This window comes from Gavialis gangeticus, unplaced genomic scaffold, assembly GCF_001723915.1.
Source record: "Gavialis gangeticus isolate Ggan-Ray unplaced genomic scaffold, GavGan_comp1, whole genome shotgun sequence".
Lineage (NCBI taxonomy): Eukaryota > Metazoa > Chordata > Crocodylia > Gavialidae > Gavialis > Gavialis gangeticus.
The window spans coordinates 37,345,858-37,360,465 of NW_017729033.1; the positions used below are offsets into that span (position 1 = coordinate 37,345,858).

Sequence of the window (14,608 nt, forward strand, 5' to 3'; positions counted from 1 at the left end):
GTGCTGCGATGGGAAACGAAAGTAAACACTGTATACTTTTGTTCCCGCCCCTTGTCCCTCACCCAACCCCTCAGCAGCTTCCTAATGGCTGCTGAAGGGCTGGGGAAGGGACAAGGTTCCCACACACACCGCGTCAGCTTGATGTTGCCGACACGGTGCGTGTGGGAAGAGAAGTAGCCATTTGCCACTCGGGACTGACCAGTGCAGGCAGGGGAAAGTGCAGCTGAGCCCCTGCCGCTGCAGGCAGGCTCGTCCCATCCCGGGTAGCACACGGCTCTGCTGCCACTTCTGCTGGCCGGTGCAGACCCAGCTGGGCTCCTCCCGTCCCCAGCAGCACACAAGGCGCCAACTTCAGCTACATGCCGCCCTTCCTGGCTGGGGCAGACCTGGCCGGGTCTGTCCCATCCAGAGCAGCATGAGGCTGAAGCCAGCTTCCCAGGTGCTGCTGGGGGTGGAGCGAGCCCGACTGGGTCGGCACTGGCTAGCAGAAACGGTGGCAGAGCCTCCTCCTTTTGGGACCAGTTGGCACAGGTAGGGGGAAAGCTCTGATGCCCCTGAAACCCCACTGCTGGGGCAGGATGTTAGAGGGGGTCACAATCCCTTGCTAACTGGTAAGCTGTGCAAGGGGAGGGACTTCTGGTAGCAAAGGTCAGGGGTCAGGGGGTGGGGCTTCTGGTCCCAAGATGGCGACCAGGGGGTGGGGCAACTGAAGGGCTGGGGCTAGCCATGCAGCCCTTGACAGCTAGCCAAAACTCATCAAGTGGCCCTCTGCCCAAAATAATTGCCCGCCCCTGACTTAGGTCACTTTCGGTGTAGCTGTCCATCTAATCCCTTACATAGGGACTCTGAACTGGTGCAGGGCTGTGCACTAGCAAATCCCAATGTGAGCCTGGGACCTTATTCTAATTAAGGTTGGCTCTTCCGTTTTTGTAAATCAGTGCACATCCATTGCCCTCTCTGTAGTTGCACTAATTTAAACCCACTGAGGATCTGATCCACTGTATCCTGAAAGCATTTTGTGATGCACTTGATCCAAAGGGCTTTACAGGTTTCCCTTGCTTTATGCCATACATGCACTCCTGGAAAATGGTGCATAACTTTAATTCACATAAAGGGAACCCATTTAACAATGTAACAAATAGGGATACGTTCCAAGACCTTGACTGTACTGACCCCCAGACTCACTTCTACCGCTTTTACAAGACAATTTTGGTACTCACCAACAGCAGACAGTACACACAGGCACAGGGTGGTGATGAATGTTACCATAATGGGCATGACAACTATAGAAACACATCGCAGACAACGAGTGAGGAGTGCAGATCCACACCAGACATTATATGTTAATGCGTGTCACTCCCACAATGCACTGCACAAAACAGCTGACTGCAGGCTTCCACATCAGTTGCATACAAATTTTGGTATAAAAGGGTCTTCACATAAGAGTGAATTCACACATACAGAACCTGCATAAAACAAGGGAAACCTGTAGAGGAATAGTTGAGAACAGACTCCTTTAGTGTTTTACACTCACACAAACTATGTAGAAATGTACACTTAAGTTGATTTAAGTGCCAATCTATACAGAGATTTGGGGAAGTTAGCTGCAGGCTTGAGAATATGTAATGCACCTTAAAGTAGCCTCTCCTTTCTGAGCTGTGCTGTGTGCTTGTCTTCAGCAGCTCAAGCTCTGGGGTCTTCGGCTTTCCTTTGCTAAAACATTATATCATGTAGTGTTCGACTTTGGGCAAAAAATGGTGAGCCTGATCTAAGTTAGATCACCTGAGGAAATGAGATAAATTAGATTGATGGGTTAACCTGATCTACTGACTGTCTGCACATGTTCGAAGAACAGCCCTGGGGCTTGGAAAACCCAGCCACTTGCCCCAGCCATAGACTTTGCTCTTCCTACTCCCTGTCCCGACTGGGCTGTTTTTAGCTGCCCCCCCCTTCCTGGATGGACGACCCTCCCCCACAGACTCACCAATACCTACCAACCCCCTTCAATACTGCCAAACCTCCCCACAGACACAGGAATGTGGCTAGTCACCCCAGTCCTGCCTGCCCCTCTCCCCACCCTGACTGACTTAGTTTTGGTTCCTGGCACAGCTCCCGGCACTGGCAAATGTGTGCATTAGCCACTTCCAATCCACAAACATGGCTTAAAGTACACCGCGGATACAGAGAATGTCTGGATGTACCCATGGCCAACACGGGTCACTACCCATTGAGCAGACTTGGTTTGGTTCCTAAGTTTCCCTCACAACTGACAGGAGGTGCAGTCTCTGATAACACAGAGATGGAGAGCCAGCCTGTTGTTCTGTAAAACCAGCTAAAATCATTTTAGGCCTGGATTGCACCAGTGAAGAAAAAAAAATCATTAGAGATTTCATAGATTTCATAGACATTAGGGCTGGAAGGGACCTTGGAAGATCATCGAGTCCAGCCCCCTGCCTGAAGGGCAGGAAGTCAGCTGGGGTCATAGGATCCCAGCAAGATAAGCATCCAATTTGCTCTTGAAGGTATTCAATGTAGGTCCTTGAACCACCTCCGATGGCAGGCTGTTCCAGACCTCGGGGGCTCGGATAGTAAAGAAATTCTTCCTTATGTCTAGCCTGAAACGGTCTCGCCGTAGTTTATGACCGTTCGACCTCGTCATCCCTTGGGGCACTCTGGTGAACAAATGTTTCCCCAGATCCTGGTGGTCACCCCTGCTAAATTTATAGGTGGCCACCAGATCAATGAATCTTAATGTCTTTCATTCTCTAAGACTCCCTTGAATGAATGAAAATAAGGAAAAGTCATTTTCCATAAGTTAATATTCTGTGAAAAATCCCATGGAAAAATTGTGTGTTCTTTCCCCTGGGAGTAAAGGCAATTTGTATGATAACATAAAATAGTACCTGAAGAACAGGCTTGGTATATCTTGTCTGGATACTTAAAAGCTTTTCCCTGCTTCCATTTTTCAGCATATTTGGAAGTGTTGAGATCTTCAACCTAGACCCAAATAAAGTTTCTACAATACAGATCTGGCTTATGCACAACATTGGAGGTCCTAAAAGGTAATATCATTACAACGTCTTCTGCTGAGCCAGTTCAGCTCAGCGTGAAATTGTTTTCTTTCTACTATCTGTTGAACTACTTTTGCAACCCCTTTGTCTTCTAATTTCTTCTCCTTTATAGCTGTGAAACTCCACTGAGAACCTACATATCCTTGTCGGCTGTGCAGAAGACTAGTCACACAGCTGGCAGAGTTGAAAACCATGTTTTTATATAGGAGCTAAGCAAATTTGCACACCACTGTGAGGCAGTAAATGCAGAGCTACCACATGGCTTAGGTGTTGGCCAGGGGTGACTGATTACTAATTACTCATTTGACACCATTCTGAATTCACTCATTTTTAAGTGATCTATTCAGTGATTGGGAAATGGTTTAGACAATCCTCATTGACTTAATGATAACTCAGCAGTGTTACAGAAAAAAAAAGTTTATGAAAGAGTAAGTCTCTCACCAAACTTTCTTCCGGGGATTACAGAACACGGTGGAGATGCACCTGAAGTCTGTTGCCAAAGTGAGTGTCAGAGTCAAGCCTATATAGGAGATGTGTCACAAGGCAAATAAGGCTAGAAATTAGAAATGCCATTGTCTTCTGAAAGTCTGAGAACAAGTCCAAACAAGTTCTTGGTGGTTCTTGGGAAGGGTCACAATTAAACAATGTGTATCACTCCAGGAAAGATTTGCTTCTGAAAAGAAAGGGAGTTTTCATCTTTCTTCTCTCTGAAACTTGTGCACCTGCTAGCCATTGCCTGAAAGTCCCTAGCCTGGTTGACACGATTGGGCCCAGCTCAATTAGCAACCCCCACTAATCAAGGTTTAAACACTAATTAGGGCACTGGTTCTCTGAGCCCACATTAGAATAGTATCCATATCAAGAGACTTTCTCAAGATTTCGGCATGACCATACAATGACAATATATAAACTATATAAAGTTTGTGTAATTCTTTAAAATGTTACCTATGAGATTAAAACTACATTGATAGACCTAGGTGCATAGAATTATAGATAAGTATGTGCATATAATTTTGTCTATGTATAATCTGCATCAAGACTATGTGACCAACAACAAAGCCATTTTTTCCAAAGTTTATTTTAAAATAACAGTGTTCAGAAGTAGTTATTGTTTGAATCATTTTAATACAGCAAGTGGTTTTACACTACTGGAGGATTTCTCTTGTATGCTTATCATGACAGTATTTGAGCACTTTCCTGTATTGCATGACTACACCATCTGTGTGGTCTCATATCCTCTCCCCAAAAGATGCGGTGTGGTCAGTGAAGTGTTTTAATTTGGAATTTATTTATCATACAAACAGATTGTTATATGTTATGCTAGAGAAGACAAGTATAGTAATTTTGCCTTGCATTTGCAGCAGAAGATGACAAAAATTGTGTACTTTGCCTGCTATAGGAAGTCTTTAGGCAGGGGGATAGTCCGTGTTCTGGATCTCTGAGTAACACCATGTACTTCATTGGAATCACTCCTGAGTTTTACTAGTCATTATATTAGAACTGGATCCAGGGGCATTTCTGCTAGTTGAGAGGCTCTGCTTATTGCTTACATGCATTTGAGTATCTGCCCATCAGCTGACAGAAAGTGTTCTAACAACTGGATTTATCTGCACACAAAGGCTCAGCCCCAAACCGAGATGAATGTTATGCTCAAAGATGTCCCCAAGCTTCCAAATTTCTATGACCAAACCACAAGAAGGGAATAAGCTCACTGTCCAGAATAGTGGGGTCCAGAAATCACCAGGACACATTTCTGCACTACCAAGTCCTTGCTGCCAGTCTTCACTCCTCACTGGGCAGCTGTTGCACACAACCCAGGGCCTCCACAAATGGTCCCCATGGTGCTGTTCCCTCTTTACATTTGCTTAAGTTCCACTAGCTTGTTTTGCCCCGTCAGCAGCTATAAGGTGAGTGTAGATATGCTGTGAGGCTGCTCCAGCTCGCTGTAATTACAGCACAGCGTGTATCAGCATCCTGTTGCTTCAAAGTGGCAGCGAGGGCACTTGTATTAAAGCTTGTTGAACGAGTTCAAGTGCCCCCACTACATTTTGAAGTGTGGGGATGCTGATATACAAGATGCTGAGGTGCTTTAATTGAGCTTCTCCTGGAGCCGCTCTAATTAAAGTGCCCGCCCCTGGAGCACATGTAAAAGTGCCCATACAGTAGCTCCTACCTTGTGCTCTGACAGCCTCTTCTCTATACTTTTCACTAATGCCAGAGGTCCATTCCTTGAATCTTCATGTATTATTTCTGGGGCATCAGCTCCATGAATATTCACTTAATCTCCAGATTCACACTACACATCATGTCACCAGCAACTCTGGTTAAGTCTTGTGAACGGGAAAGTGTTTATCCACTTGCCAGTTACCTTGTATTTTGTGGCACAGCCCTGTGTTTGCCTCAGTGTCAAGCCAGTTCTGTGACTAGTCTCACAGGCAGGACCATGAGAACAGGTGCATTCAGTTTCAGTGTTCATTTCTTACCACTGAAGTGCACTGTCCAACCTACATTTCTGTATTTCACCCACTGCTCCATCACTTTATGATCTTCAGTCCTACATCACTAGAGAGCTCTGGGAAGAGCAGGACTGACCTTGCCCACTGAAGGCAAGGTATTTCAACAATGAGGCATCCAGTGCCAACAGCTGCCTTTGCTTCTTCCTTGGTTTTCCCAGGCTGCAATATTCCTTGCTCTCCCTGAAGCTATCCATATAACCTGAGGGATCTGCAGCAGGAATGGTTAACTGCAGCAGAGGAATCTGGAGCAGGTAGAATTGGACATCAGTGTCTACATGGCCAGCCTCCCCTTCCTTTTCATAAGGCTGTGTCCTATTGCTTTCCATTGACTTCAGTAAGCTGTAAGGATTCCTCATAAATGATTAGAGAGACTGGATGGAGCACCCACAGCATGCTCTGCCTGAATTCAGGTGACCAAATCATTTTTCACACTTAGCTCCCTGAATGAAGCCTTTTTCCAGGATAGGGTGAATGTCACCCTAGGATTTTATTAGCTAAGACCTTGATCCACCCAAGGTACAATTGAAACCAAGGGACTTCATGCAAGTGTCCTGGACTCTCCTGCCCAGAGTAGCTGGCAGGTTCAAATATAAAAGACCACCTGTCTCCACTAACTAAGTTTCTTACGTGGCACACAAGTAACAAGCTATTTTTCTTTCCAGGGACTCTTGTACAGGTTACTCCATAACAAGGTTAAAAACCATCCTAGAAGAACGAAACTTCATTGTCTCCTGTGAAGACAATTATAGGTAATAATTCACTTTGCGTTAAACAATGTACACTTTTTTAAAAATGAGGCTGTTTCTATCTCCCCACCCCCTCTCCACCATATTGGATTATTTTGGGAAGAAAACACATCATGTTTTATTATCCTAAAGTAGAAGTTGCTGTTGCAAACATGACACCCAAGGCATAGGGTTGGTATCATAATACTCATTGCTTTTCATGCCAAAGGAAACTAGGAGGTCCCAATATGTTTCTCTTTTCTCCCACTTAGCAAAAGGCTGACCTGGCGGCAGAGAGGGGTGCACCAGCACCATCCCAGGCTGAGCTGAGAACCATGATACCAAAGAAATAAACACTGGATCATGGGATTACTACATGCTTGGTGTGTCTACACAAGATGGTACTGTGCAGTAGCTCGTTGCTACCACACAGTAGCATTGCCACACACTAACCATGTGGCAGCTGTATTGCGCAGTAGTAATGAGCTCATTGCTCCTACACAGCAATGTTGGAAAAAAAAGTGTGGTGATAGTACTGTGCAGTAATGCCAGTTTAGTACTTATGCAAGTACTAAATGACTTGTGTAGATGTGGCTACTGTTTACAGGATACTATATTAGGGACCATGATGATATTTTAGGAGAGTAGGTAGAAGACTGTGAAAGAAACCTTAACCTGACATCATGACAGCATGTTTGCAGCATGTGCGCATGTACTGGGGCTGGGGTGGTTTTGGATCCTCCATGTTCTTCTTCAGTGTAGCACATATGGGGTACTGCTTCTAGTCCCCAAAATGAAGAATGCTGAAGAAATCTTGTGCCCATCCTCAGAAACTAAAGATGATGACAGGAGCAGCTGAGTATCTCTAAACTTGATCTTAGCCCACAAGAGGCCAAGAAGCAATGCCAAGGGAATAGGGATACACAAAGACATCCAGATGGAGGAGAAAAAATTCTTTATTCACATTGTTCTGCCCTTGGGTTTAACTAACAAACACAATAATGATATTTTATCTATTGGGAAAAGCTTTTCTTGGTGACAGACTAGGACCTTGATACTATTTCTGAAGTAAACAAACATCTTGTTAAACTACTGCAAGTTTTATGAGAATTGTTAGCCACCTTTAACAAAATGAAGACATGGGCCTGCAAGGGAGAACAAGTGGACAAATGCACTTTCTGGCAGCAAAGGTTTAAACTTTTTGTTCTGTGCATGGTTGGATGTTATTTACAAGTGCTCTGCACTGTGTGGCATCATTAACATGAGAACAGGGTCAAATGCTACCAGATTAGGATGTTTTATACCCACTTGGTGTTCCTGTAAATGTAATTCTAGCCAATACATCAAGAACTGAATCAGAAATTTCCAACGCTGAAGAAATGAACTGTTCCTGCTTCAGTTAAAGAACCAGCACTTCGTAGATGAGGGATATAACAAGTCAGCTCCTTCCGGGTCATCACCAAATAGGACCCATCACATGCACTCGCCAGTGTGTCACAAATGATTTTTTGTGTCACAGAGCAATAAAGAATTGGTCCTTCTATCAGAGCTCAACTAGTAATCAAGTACTACCCCTACCCCCCCAACCCCTGATGATTAATAATACTCTCTTAGGCACAATGGGAGAAAGAAGCGTCATTTAAAATATTCAGTAATACTCTCCAGGCAAAACCTGCTGGCAAGTGACATAGCTTCATTTAAATCAGTGTAGATGGAGCAATGCCAATTTACAACAGCTGAGCATCTGACTTGTCAGACCCTATAGCTGCCACAGTATTCAGGCTTCTTATCTTTCCTAGAGAGTCAACATTGTCATCTAGAAATAAAGAATTAGTTCAGTGGCTAAATTTCAGTCCCCCAGTGTCCATCTGAAATTTACGTACATGTTAATTTAAAAGCAATGATCGTTTTAGACTGTGTAAAAAGTAACCAGCCAAGTTATCTCTCTGCAATAATCTACATCACCTTTAAAAAAGAGAGTTCATGGTCTCAGGCCTATGCAATATGCACTTTGACTTCCACATGGCATTTGATAATTACTTTTAATGATCACCAGAGTTATGATACTGTATACCTCAAACAGCTACTAAATGTTTTGTTTTTTGTCTTATCACAGGCCAGTTTGGCTTTTTCAATGTGCGAGTGAGCCTGGCCACGAAGACTGCAGACTTTGCTTCCGTGGTGTACAGTGAAATGCACAGTACTCTACACTAAGTCATTCATCAATTGTGTATAATAACACTCAAAAAGAATATGTGGACAATTTTTAGAGTAATAAATAGAACACTTGTATGTACATACACTGTAGCCGTGTTGTGGCACAAATAGATGAATGAATGGAAACACTATTTTAGGTGCAGTCACTGAACATTGCACAGCTTCCTATTACATGGCTTCCAACCTCTTCAGCCTAAAGGTCAAACATCCCATCTCATAAAGGTCAAGGCTAGGGACAGATATTCAAAAAGCCTGAGCCCTTGATTCAATCTTGGCAGCTTAGTCTAACCTGACTAGGCTGAACTGGCTTGAAACTGGTCAGACATTGTCTCTGGACTGAGGAAATTCAGGCACATGCCTGCAGTGGCTGAGACTAGAAACCAGGGGGTGCTAGAGCAGCCCTCCCTTCCCTTCTGCAGGGAGCTGAGCTGAGGGAGGCATGGCCAGGCCCCGGCAGGATTCTGTCATTAGGGAGGTCCGTCTGCACCATCCCAGGCTTTTCCCAGCTGGCTGCTCAAGGGGCAGCAGTGTTGCCAGCCCCCAAGCCTGGGCTAGCACTTTGAGGCAAGGGGGGGCGGGGGGGAGAGGGTGCAGTGCATGTATCTGTTGATGATATGGAGCTTTTCAATCTTCCTCCCTGCTTTATCATACCATCTGCAGCAAACTGATAGGCAAGCAAGCCAGCCAGGGGGTTGATAATGGTCTTTATCACCCAATTAGCAAAACAATATCCTCTCTCCACATTACTTCAAACTTCTTAAACAGCTTACCAGCTGACCGGCTCCAAAAGCCCTAAGCAGGCATTAGCTAGCGTACCACATTCTGGCTACAGTCTGTGCTGTGGCAAAGAGGAGGAAGGGATCTCTACTTAAGCAGTGAGTGGGGAGAGGGGGTACAGAGAAGCCAGCAGACCTGTCTGTGCCAAGCTCTGGCCACAGAGCAGAGAGGAGGGGCCAGCTCTGCTGTGGAGCAGAGAGCCCTGCCCTGCCCAGCCCAGCCCAGAGACCATGCCGGGGGACTCTGATCTAACTTAAACCAGCGAGGGGTCCAAGACAGATGTTGCATAAGCTAGTTTGAGCCAAATCAGTTAAGTCTGATACTATATTCCACCAAGTTTATCTCAGACTGGTTTCAGCCATTTTCAAACTGGTTTATGTGTACTGAACAACTGTTCTGTTACAGGTTTAAACCAGTTTCTGATTACTTAAACCAGGTTATGTGTAATGTCTTTCCCTAGCCCAAAAGTTTGCAATCAGTATTCCAGGCCAGATTCTCTGTCCCTCCAGCTCAAATTGGGCAAAGGAAAAGAAACCACTTGTAAGTCCTCTGGTAGATGTATAAGAGTGGCAGTACTCAGTTCTTTGCTTCCCTCAAGGCAGCACAGCAGCACAAAAGAGCATGACCAGTCAGAAAAGGAAGTGGCTGGAGTGTGCCATATTTTGCTGCCCCCCCCATTTGGAACATGGTCCTTAGGGGAATGTTGCCAAATGACAACCCGTAGACACCCACAGGCTAGTGTGAGCTGCACCAGTAGAATCAGTTGCAGTTTTGCTGCTTCTTTTTTTCTCCTTTCCCGTATGCCTGTCTGGCTGTGTGGGGAAATGGAAGCACTCCCCTCAGCTCAGGCAGAACCAACTGAGCCTTGGTCATCTTCTCTTGGGGAGGGGGACTGAGGTTCCATCTGCCTGGTTGGCGAGTGGAGAACTACAAATATCCAGAGCCACTCTTATGTCCCTCCTTAGCATGCCATAAGTGGCCAGTGAATACAAGGTGAAAGAAGCAGCTGCTCAGACACATTCAGCTAACCCTGAAGCCACTCTTGTGATTGCAGGATAAAGGGACTGGAGACAGTGCAGTAAGGCAGGAGAAAACAACAGCTGATTCCAATACTGTCACTTAAATTCACAGTCACAGGTCATGAAAGGCATTTTCAGTCCTGAATTGAATTTGCTTCCATTTTACAGGCATTGCATAAGATTTAAGAACACTTATTATAACACTGAAAATATGGGGCCAGATTTTGGACCTTGGCTTCAGCCTCTTTGGACCACTTTAGTGACACAGAGGGAATGGAGAGTTGCTGTAAGAGAGATCTCTAGGTATTGCAGTGCCAGTATAGCCAACACTAGGCACAAGCAGATGTCCAGCTCCCCAGTATAAGTCATGGCACTTCACAGAAAGAGCCATGAGAGTTAGATTGATTCTTCTGACCCAACAGATGTTAGCTGTTGGGTCAGAAGGATGGGGGATTGAGCTCCAATTTGGACCTGATCTAGGGAGAGAGGCTGCATCTCTGCAGCCTCCTCCTTTAGCTCTTCCCTCTTTCCAAGCCTCTGGTGCTGTCTCAGGATGGAAGGGTTAAGAAGGCAGGGGATGGAGGTCCATTCTGGGGTTTCCCCAACTGGTGCTGGAGTTGGGGGGTAGGTGGATTGGAGCCCCCCCACCTCAGGCAGACTCCAGTCCACCCTGGCCACCCTCCAGCAGCAGCTGGGCAACCCCCTGAAAGAGCTCCCTCTGCTCTCTTCCCCTGCTCCCACTCTGAGAACAGCCCTGTGAGATGGGTTGGGCTGTGTCAGCTCAGCCCTGCTCCCAGTGCATACAGACACAAGTTAATGGAGGCACTCTGCTTTGCAGCACCTTCATCTGAACGCGCATGTAAAAAAGGGTTCATATTGTTGTGGGTTCAGGCCCTTGTAAAGCACTCTGCAGCTGCACACTTTGTTTGGTTGTGGCTGTAGAGCACTTTCAGGTCCAGATCAAGTACAAATTGTCACTTCTGTCTGTGCTTTTTGCCAGGCTCGTAGTCCGGAAGGGAGATGGCTGGAATACAATGCATCTTCAGCTGCTCTACATAAAGCTGGGAGGTCTAGAAAACCTCAGGTTAGAATACTAGGAAGGTCCTTAGAGATGGTGTCTTTTACCAGGCTCTTCACTGTGCAGAGCTTGGTTTCCCCTGTGGATATAGGCCATTGTGCTTACATTAAGTAGAACATTTATTTTTTAATTGAACTCTGATAGGTAGTGACTGCTATTAACTCAAACTTACACTGTTAACCTTAACTCAATTTATTTCTGACAAAAGAGTTCGAGGATTTGTCTTACTATTCACTTTTATACTTAATTATGCCATAATATGAAACACTGAATGTAAAGTGAAGTATTTTCAAATCTTTGATGGCAGCTTTACTAACATTATGGTTAGTTTTGGACTGGATATTAAATACAGAAATTATTAAAGTGAGAGCGAGATTTTCACATGGATTATAACAGTGAGAAAAGTAAACTTACTTTGGACGAGTTTTTCCGGGAAATTTTACTGGCATGATGATAATAAAGAATAAATCAGTCAAGCCAAGAACTGCAGTTTTTTTCCTCTGAACAAATAGCTTCCTGTTTTTTCTCTATCTATAGTCATGCCTGGACACTGCCAACTATTGACAGCCTAAGGCAGTGGTTTTCAACCTTTTTCATTCCAGGACCCATTTGTCAAGATCAATGGCCTCTCCCAACCCACACCCCCTGACCCTGCTGGTGCCCAACCCAAAGTCCCCTGCAGGTGCCCCTCACACCCCAAACCACAGCCCCCTGTCCCCCCCCCAGCCATGCTGATGCCCCTCACTCCTGATCCACAGTCCCCTGCCAGCCCCAGCCCATCTGAGCCAGAGCATGAGCAGCGAGTGCCAGCCCCTGCGTGTATGGGCATCAGCCCCATGCTGCTGGGCCAGGCACACAGCTCCCTGCTGAGAAGGACCACTCTTGCCTCCTTCCCCTGCTGAAGGGCCAGGCACATGTGCCCACTGCCTCCAATCATCCCAAGCAGCCACCTGCAGGCTGGAACACTGTCATCCTGCGAGGGGAAACCCATGCTTTCACAGGTTTTTCTGGGGACTTGCTTGCGACCCTTTCAAATATTCTTGCAACCCACTTTTGGGTCATGACCCACCAGCTGAGAAATACTGGCCTGGGGTATTCTCTCTCTCAGAGTTCCTGCTGGATAGTAGATCTGTGCACAATGTCTCCTGGAAGTTGCCACTTCCATGTTCCACGTAGTCTTGAAGCATATGCCACCTTCAGTGTGCCGTTCTACTGCAGCATTCATATGAACAGCTGCAACAATTTGCTTTTCCTTTCAAAACATTATCTAACTATGATACACTTCCACTGGGGTGAAGGGGACTTATGGAAATAGTAGTTATTGATTGTTCAAGCTGTTTTCAATATTTTGCTGCTGTATTTTTACCCACAAAGCTTTTAACATCTAGTCATTGTTTAAATATATGGCACTTTTGCTGAATACCTGTACATAGAAGCCAGTACTTTCTTGTTCATGGAAACTCAATTACCTTCTCACCCTGCCCTCAGATAGTCCTTTTAGTCAGACCGGAGAGCATAGGGAACTTAGTGGATGCATCTACATGTGTGATGAATGTGCATGAATAAATTCTGGAGCTTCTTGCTCCACAGCACATGGAGCCCGGTCAGAGCAGCCCAGGCTGTCAGGGGACCCTGAGGTTAGCCTGCCATCCCAGGGCTCTTCTGACCAGGCTGCACATGCTGTGGAGCAACTGACTGAGGCATGAGTGTGCTTCAGTACAGGGGATGCCTACTGGCTAGCCCTACACTGAAACACCCTGTCCCCCAGCCAGATGAAGCAGCGTCTACACACACATTGCTGCTCATGAAATACAAGCACTGCAGCAGTACTGCAGGGCAGTACTTGTATTTACAAGTGCAACCCTGCTGCAGAGTTTAGTAGTTTCATGCACCCTAATAGAGTTATATATGTAGATGCCAAGATGTTTACTGAGCAGTTAATTAGTCTGCTGCACAGTAAACATCTCATATAGACACACCCAGTAGGTATGGCAGGAGCAATAGTGTTTCAAAGTGGCACCAGCTAAATCAATGGTTCTTAACTTTTTTCAGCCTCAAGGCACCCTTCCATAAGTTTTCCAAATTTAGATCCAAGCTCACTGATTTTCAACTGCAGTACCATAAAATTCAGAGACATTAGAGAGGTGCCTTGAGGCTAAAAAGGTTGAGAAATAGTGCTCTATGCCAGCATTTCTCCAAACCTTTTATACGCAGGGCACACTATTTTCTGGATTAAAACTGGTGGCACCTTTTCAGTCTTACACCTGAAAAGATGTTTATATTACACGTACACATACAAGACATACACAGTAGTGCCCAACCTTTTGATCCTGCAGGCTGTATGAGTGGTGCTGGATGAGTCTGTGGGTCTGATCCCACCACATGGGACCAGCATGGCCAGGGCCTGATCCTACTGTGCAGGGTTTGGAAATCAGGCAGCAAGGTGCTGTGGCAGGGTTAATTGCCACCGACCCCCACTGACAAATCGTTCAACCCCTGGGCCAGATCTGATACTGATAAAGTAACATTTTCCACAACACACTTCTGCTGCTCTCATTACATGTCCTTTGTGATTACCATGGATCCTGGGTTTCCCTGCTGTTCACCACCCCCTTCCCCCCACAGCTTCTGGTCCTGCTGGTTCCCCTCACTCCCCCCACAACCCCTAGCCCTTCTGGGGCCCCTTACTCCCCTGCTGGAGGAGGCCCCTGCCTCCAGCTGCCAGGGCTATGGGGCCAGGGTCCACAGCCCCCTGCCTTGGACAGGAGTCAGTGGCTGCTGCAGCAGAGTGGAGCCCGGCTCCCCACTCCTGCTGCCCACTGCCTGCGTGCTGCAGTCTCGAGTGGAGGGCTGGCTCTCGGCTGCTGCATGCACTGCTGGGTGGGGTGGGGGGACCCATGCCCCCAGATCTGTACACAGGGTAGAGGCAGGCATGGGCTGCTTGCTGTGGGCTTGGGCTCCCACCCTGATGCCCTCCCCTGGGGCCTCCACAGCCCAGAGAGGGCGACCCAGTGTTGCAGGGCACAGCAGAGCCATGTGGGGAAGCTTGTTGCTGCTGTGAGCTCTGTGCTGCCCTGGTGAGACATCCCCTGTGCACACAGCAGCAGTGAAGGGCACAACCCTGCACAACCACCCCCACTGCTGCTGTACATGCAGGTGGTGCTTGCCAGGGCAGCATGGAGCTCACACCAGCAAGGAGCTTTCT

At 46.5% G+C, this 14,608-nt stretch overlaps 1 protein-coding gene across 1 annotated transcript in view; it reads left to right on the forward strand.

Annotated features, from left to right (window-relative positions):
* The window catches only part of LOC109304108 (ADP-ribosyl cyclase/cyclic ADP-ribose hydrolase 1-like), a 48,314-nt gene extending 39,514 nt beyond the window's left edge, over positions 1 to 8,800 (forward strand). The window contains exons 6-8 of the mRNA XM_019526614.1: positions 2,970 to 3,062; positions 6,250 to 6,336; positions 8,429 to 8,800. Coding sequence (XP_019382159.1) covers positions 2,970 to 3,062; positions 6,250 to 6,336; positions 8,429 to 8,504 — 256 coding nt within the window. The 3' untranslated portion in view covers positions 8,505 to 8,800. The remainder of the gene's footprint in view (positions 1 to 2,969; positions 3,063 to 6,249; positions 6,337 to 8,428) is intronic.
* Positions 8,801 to 14,608: the final 5,808 nt, after the last annotated feature.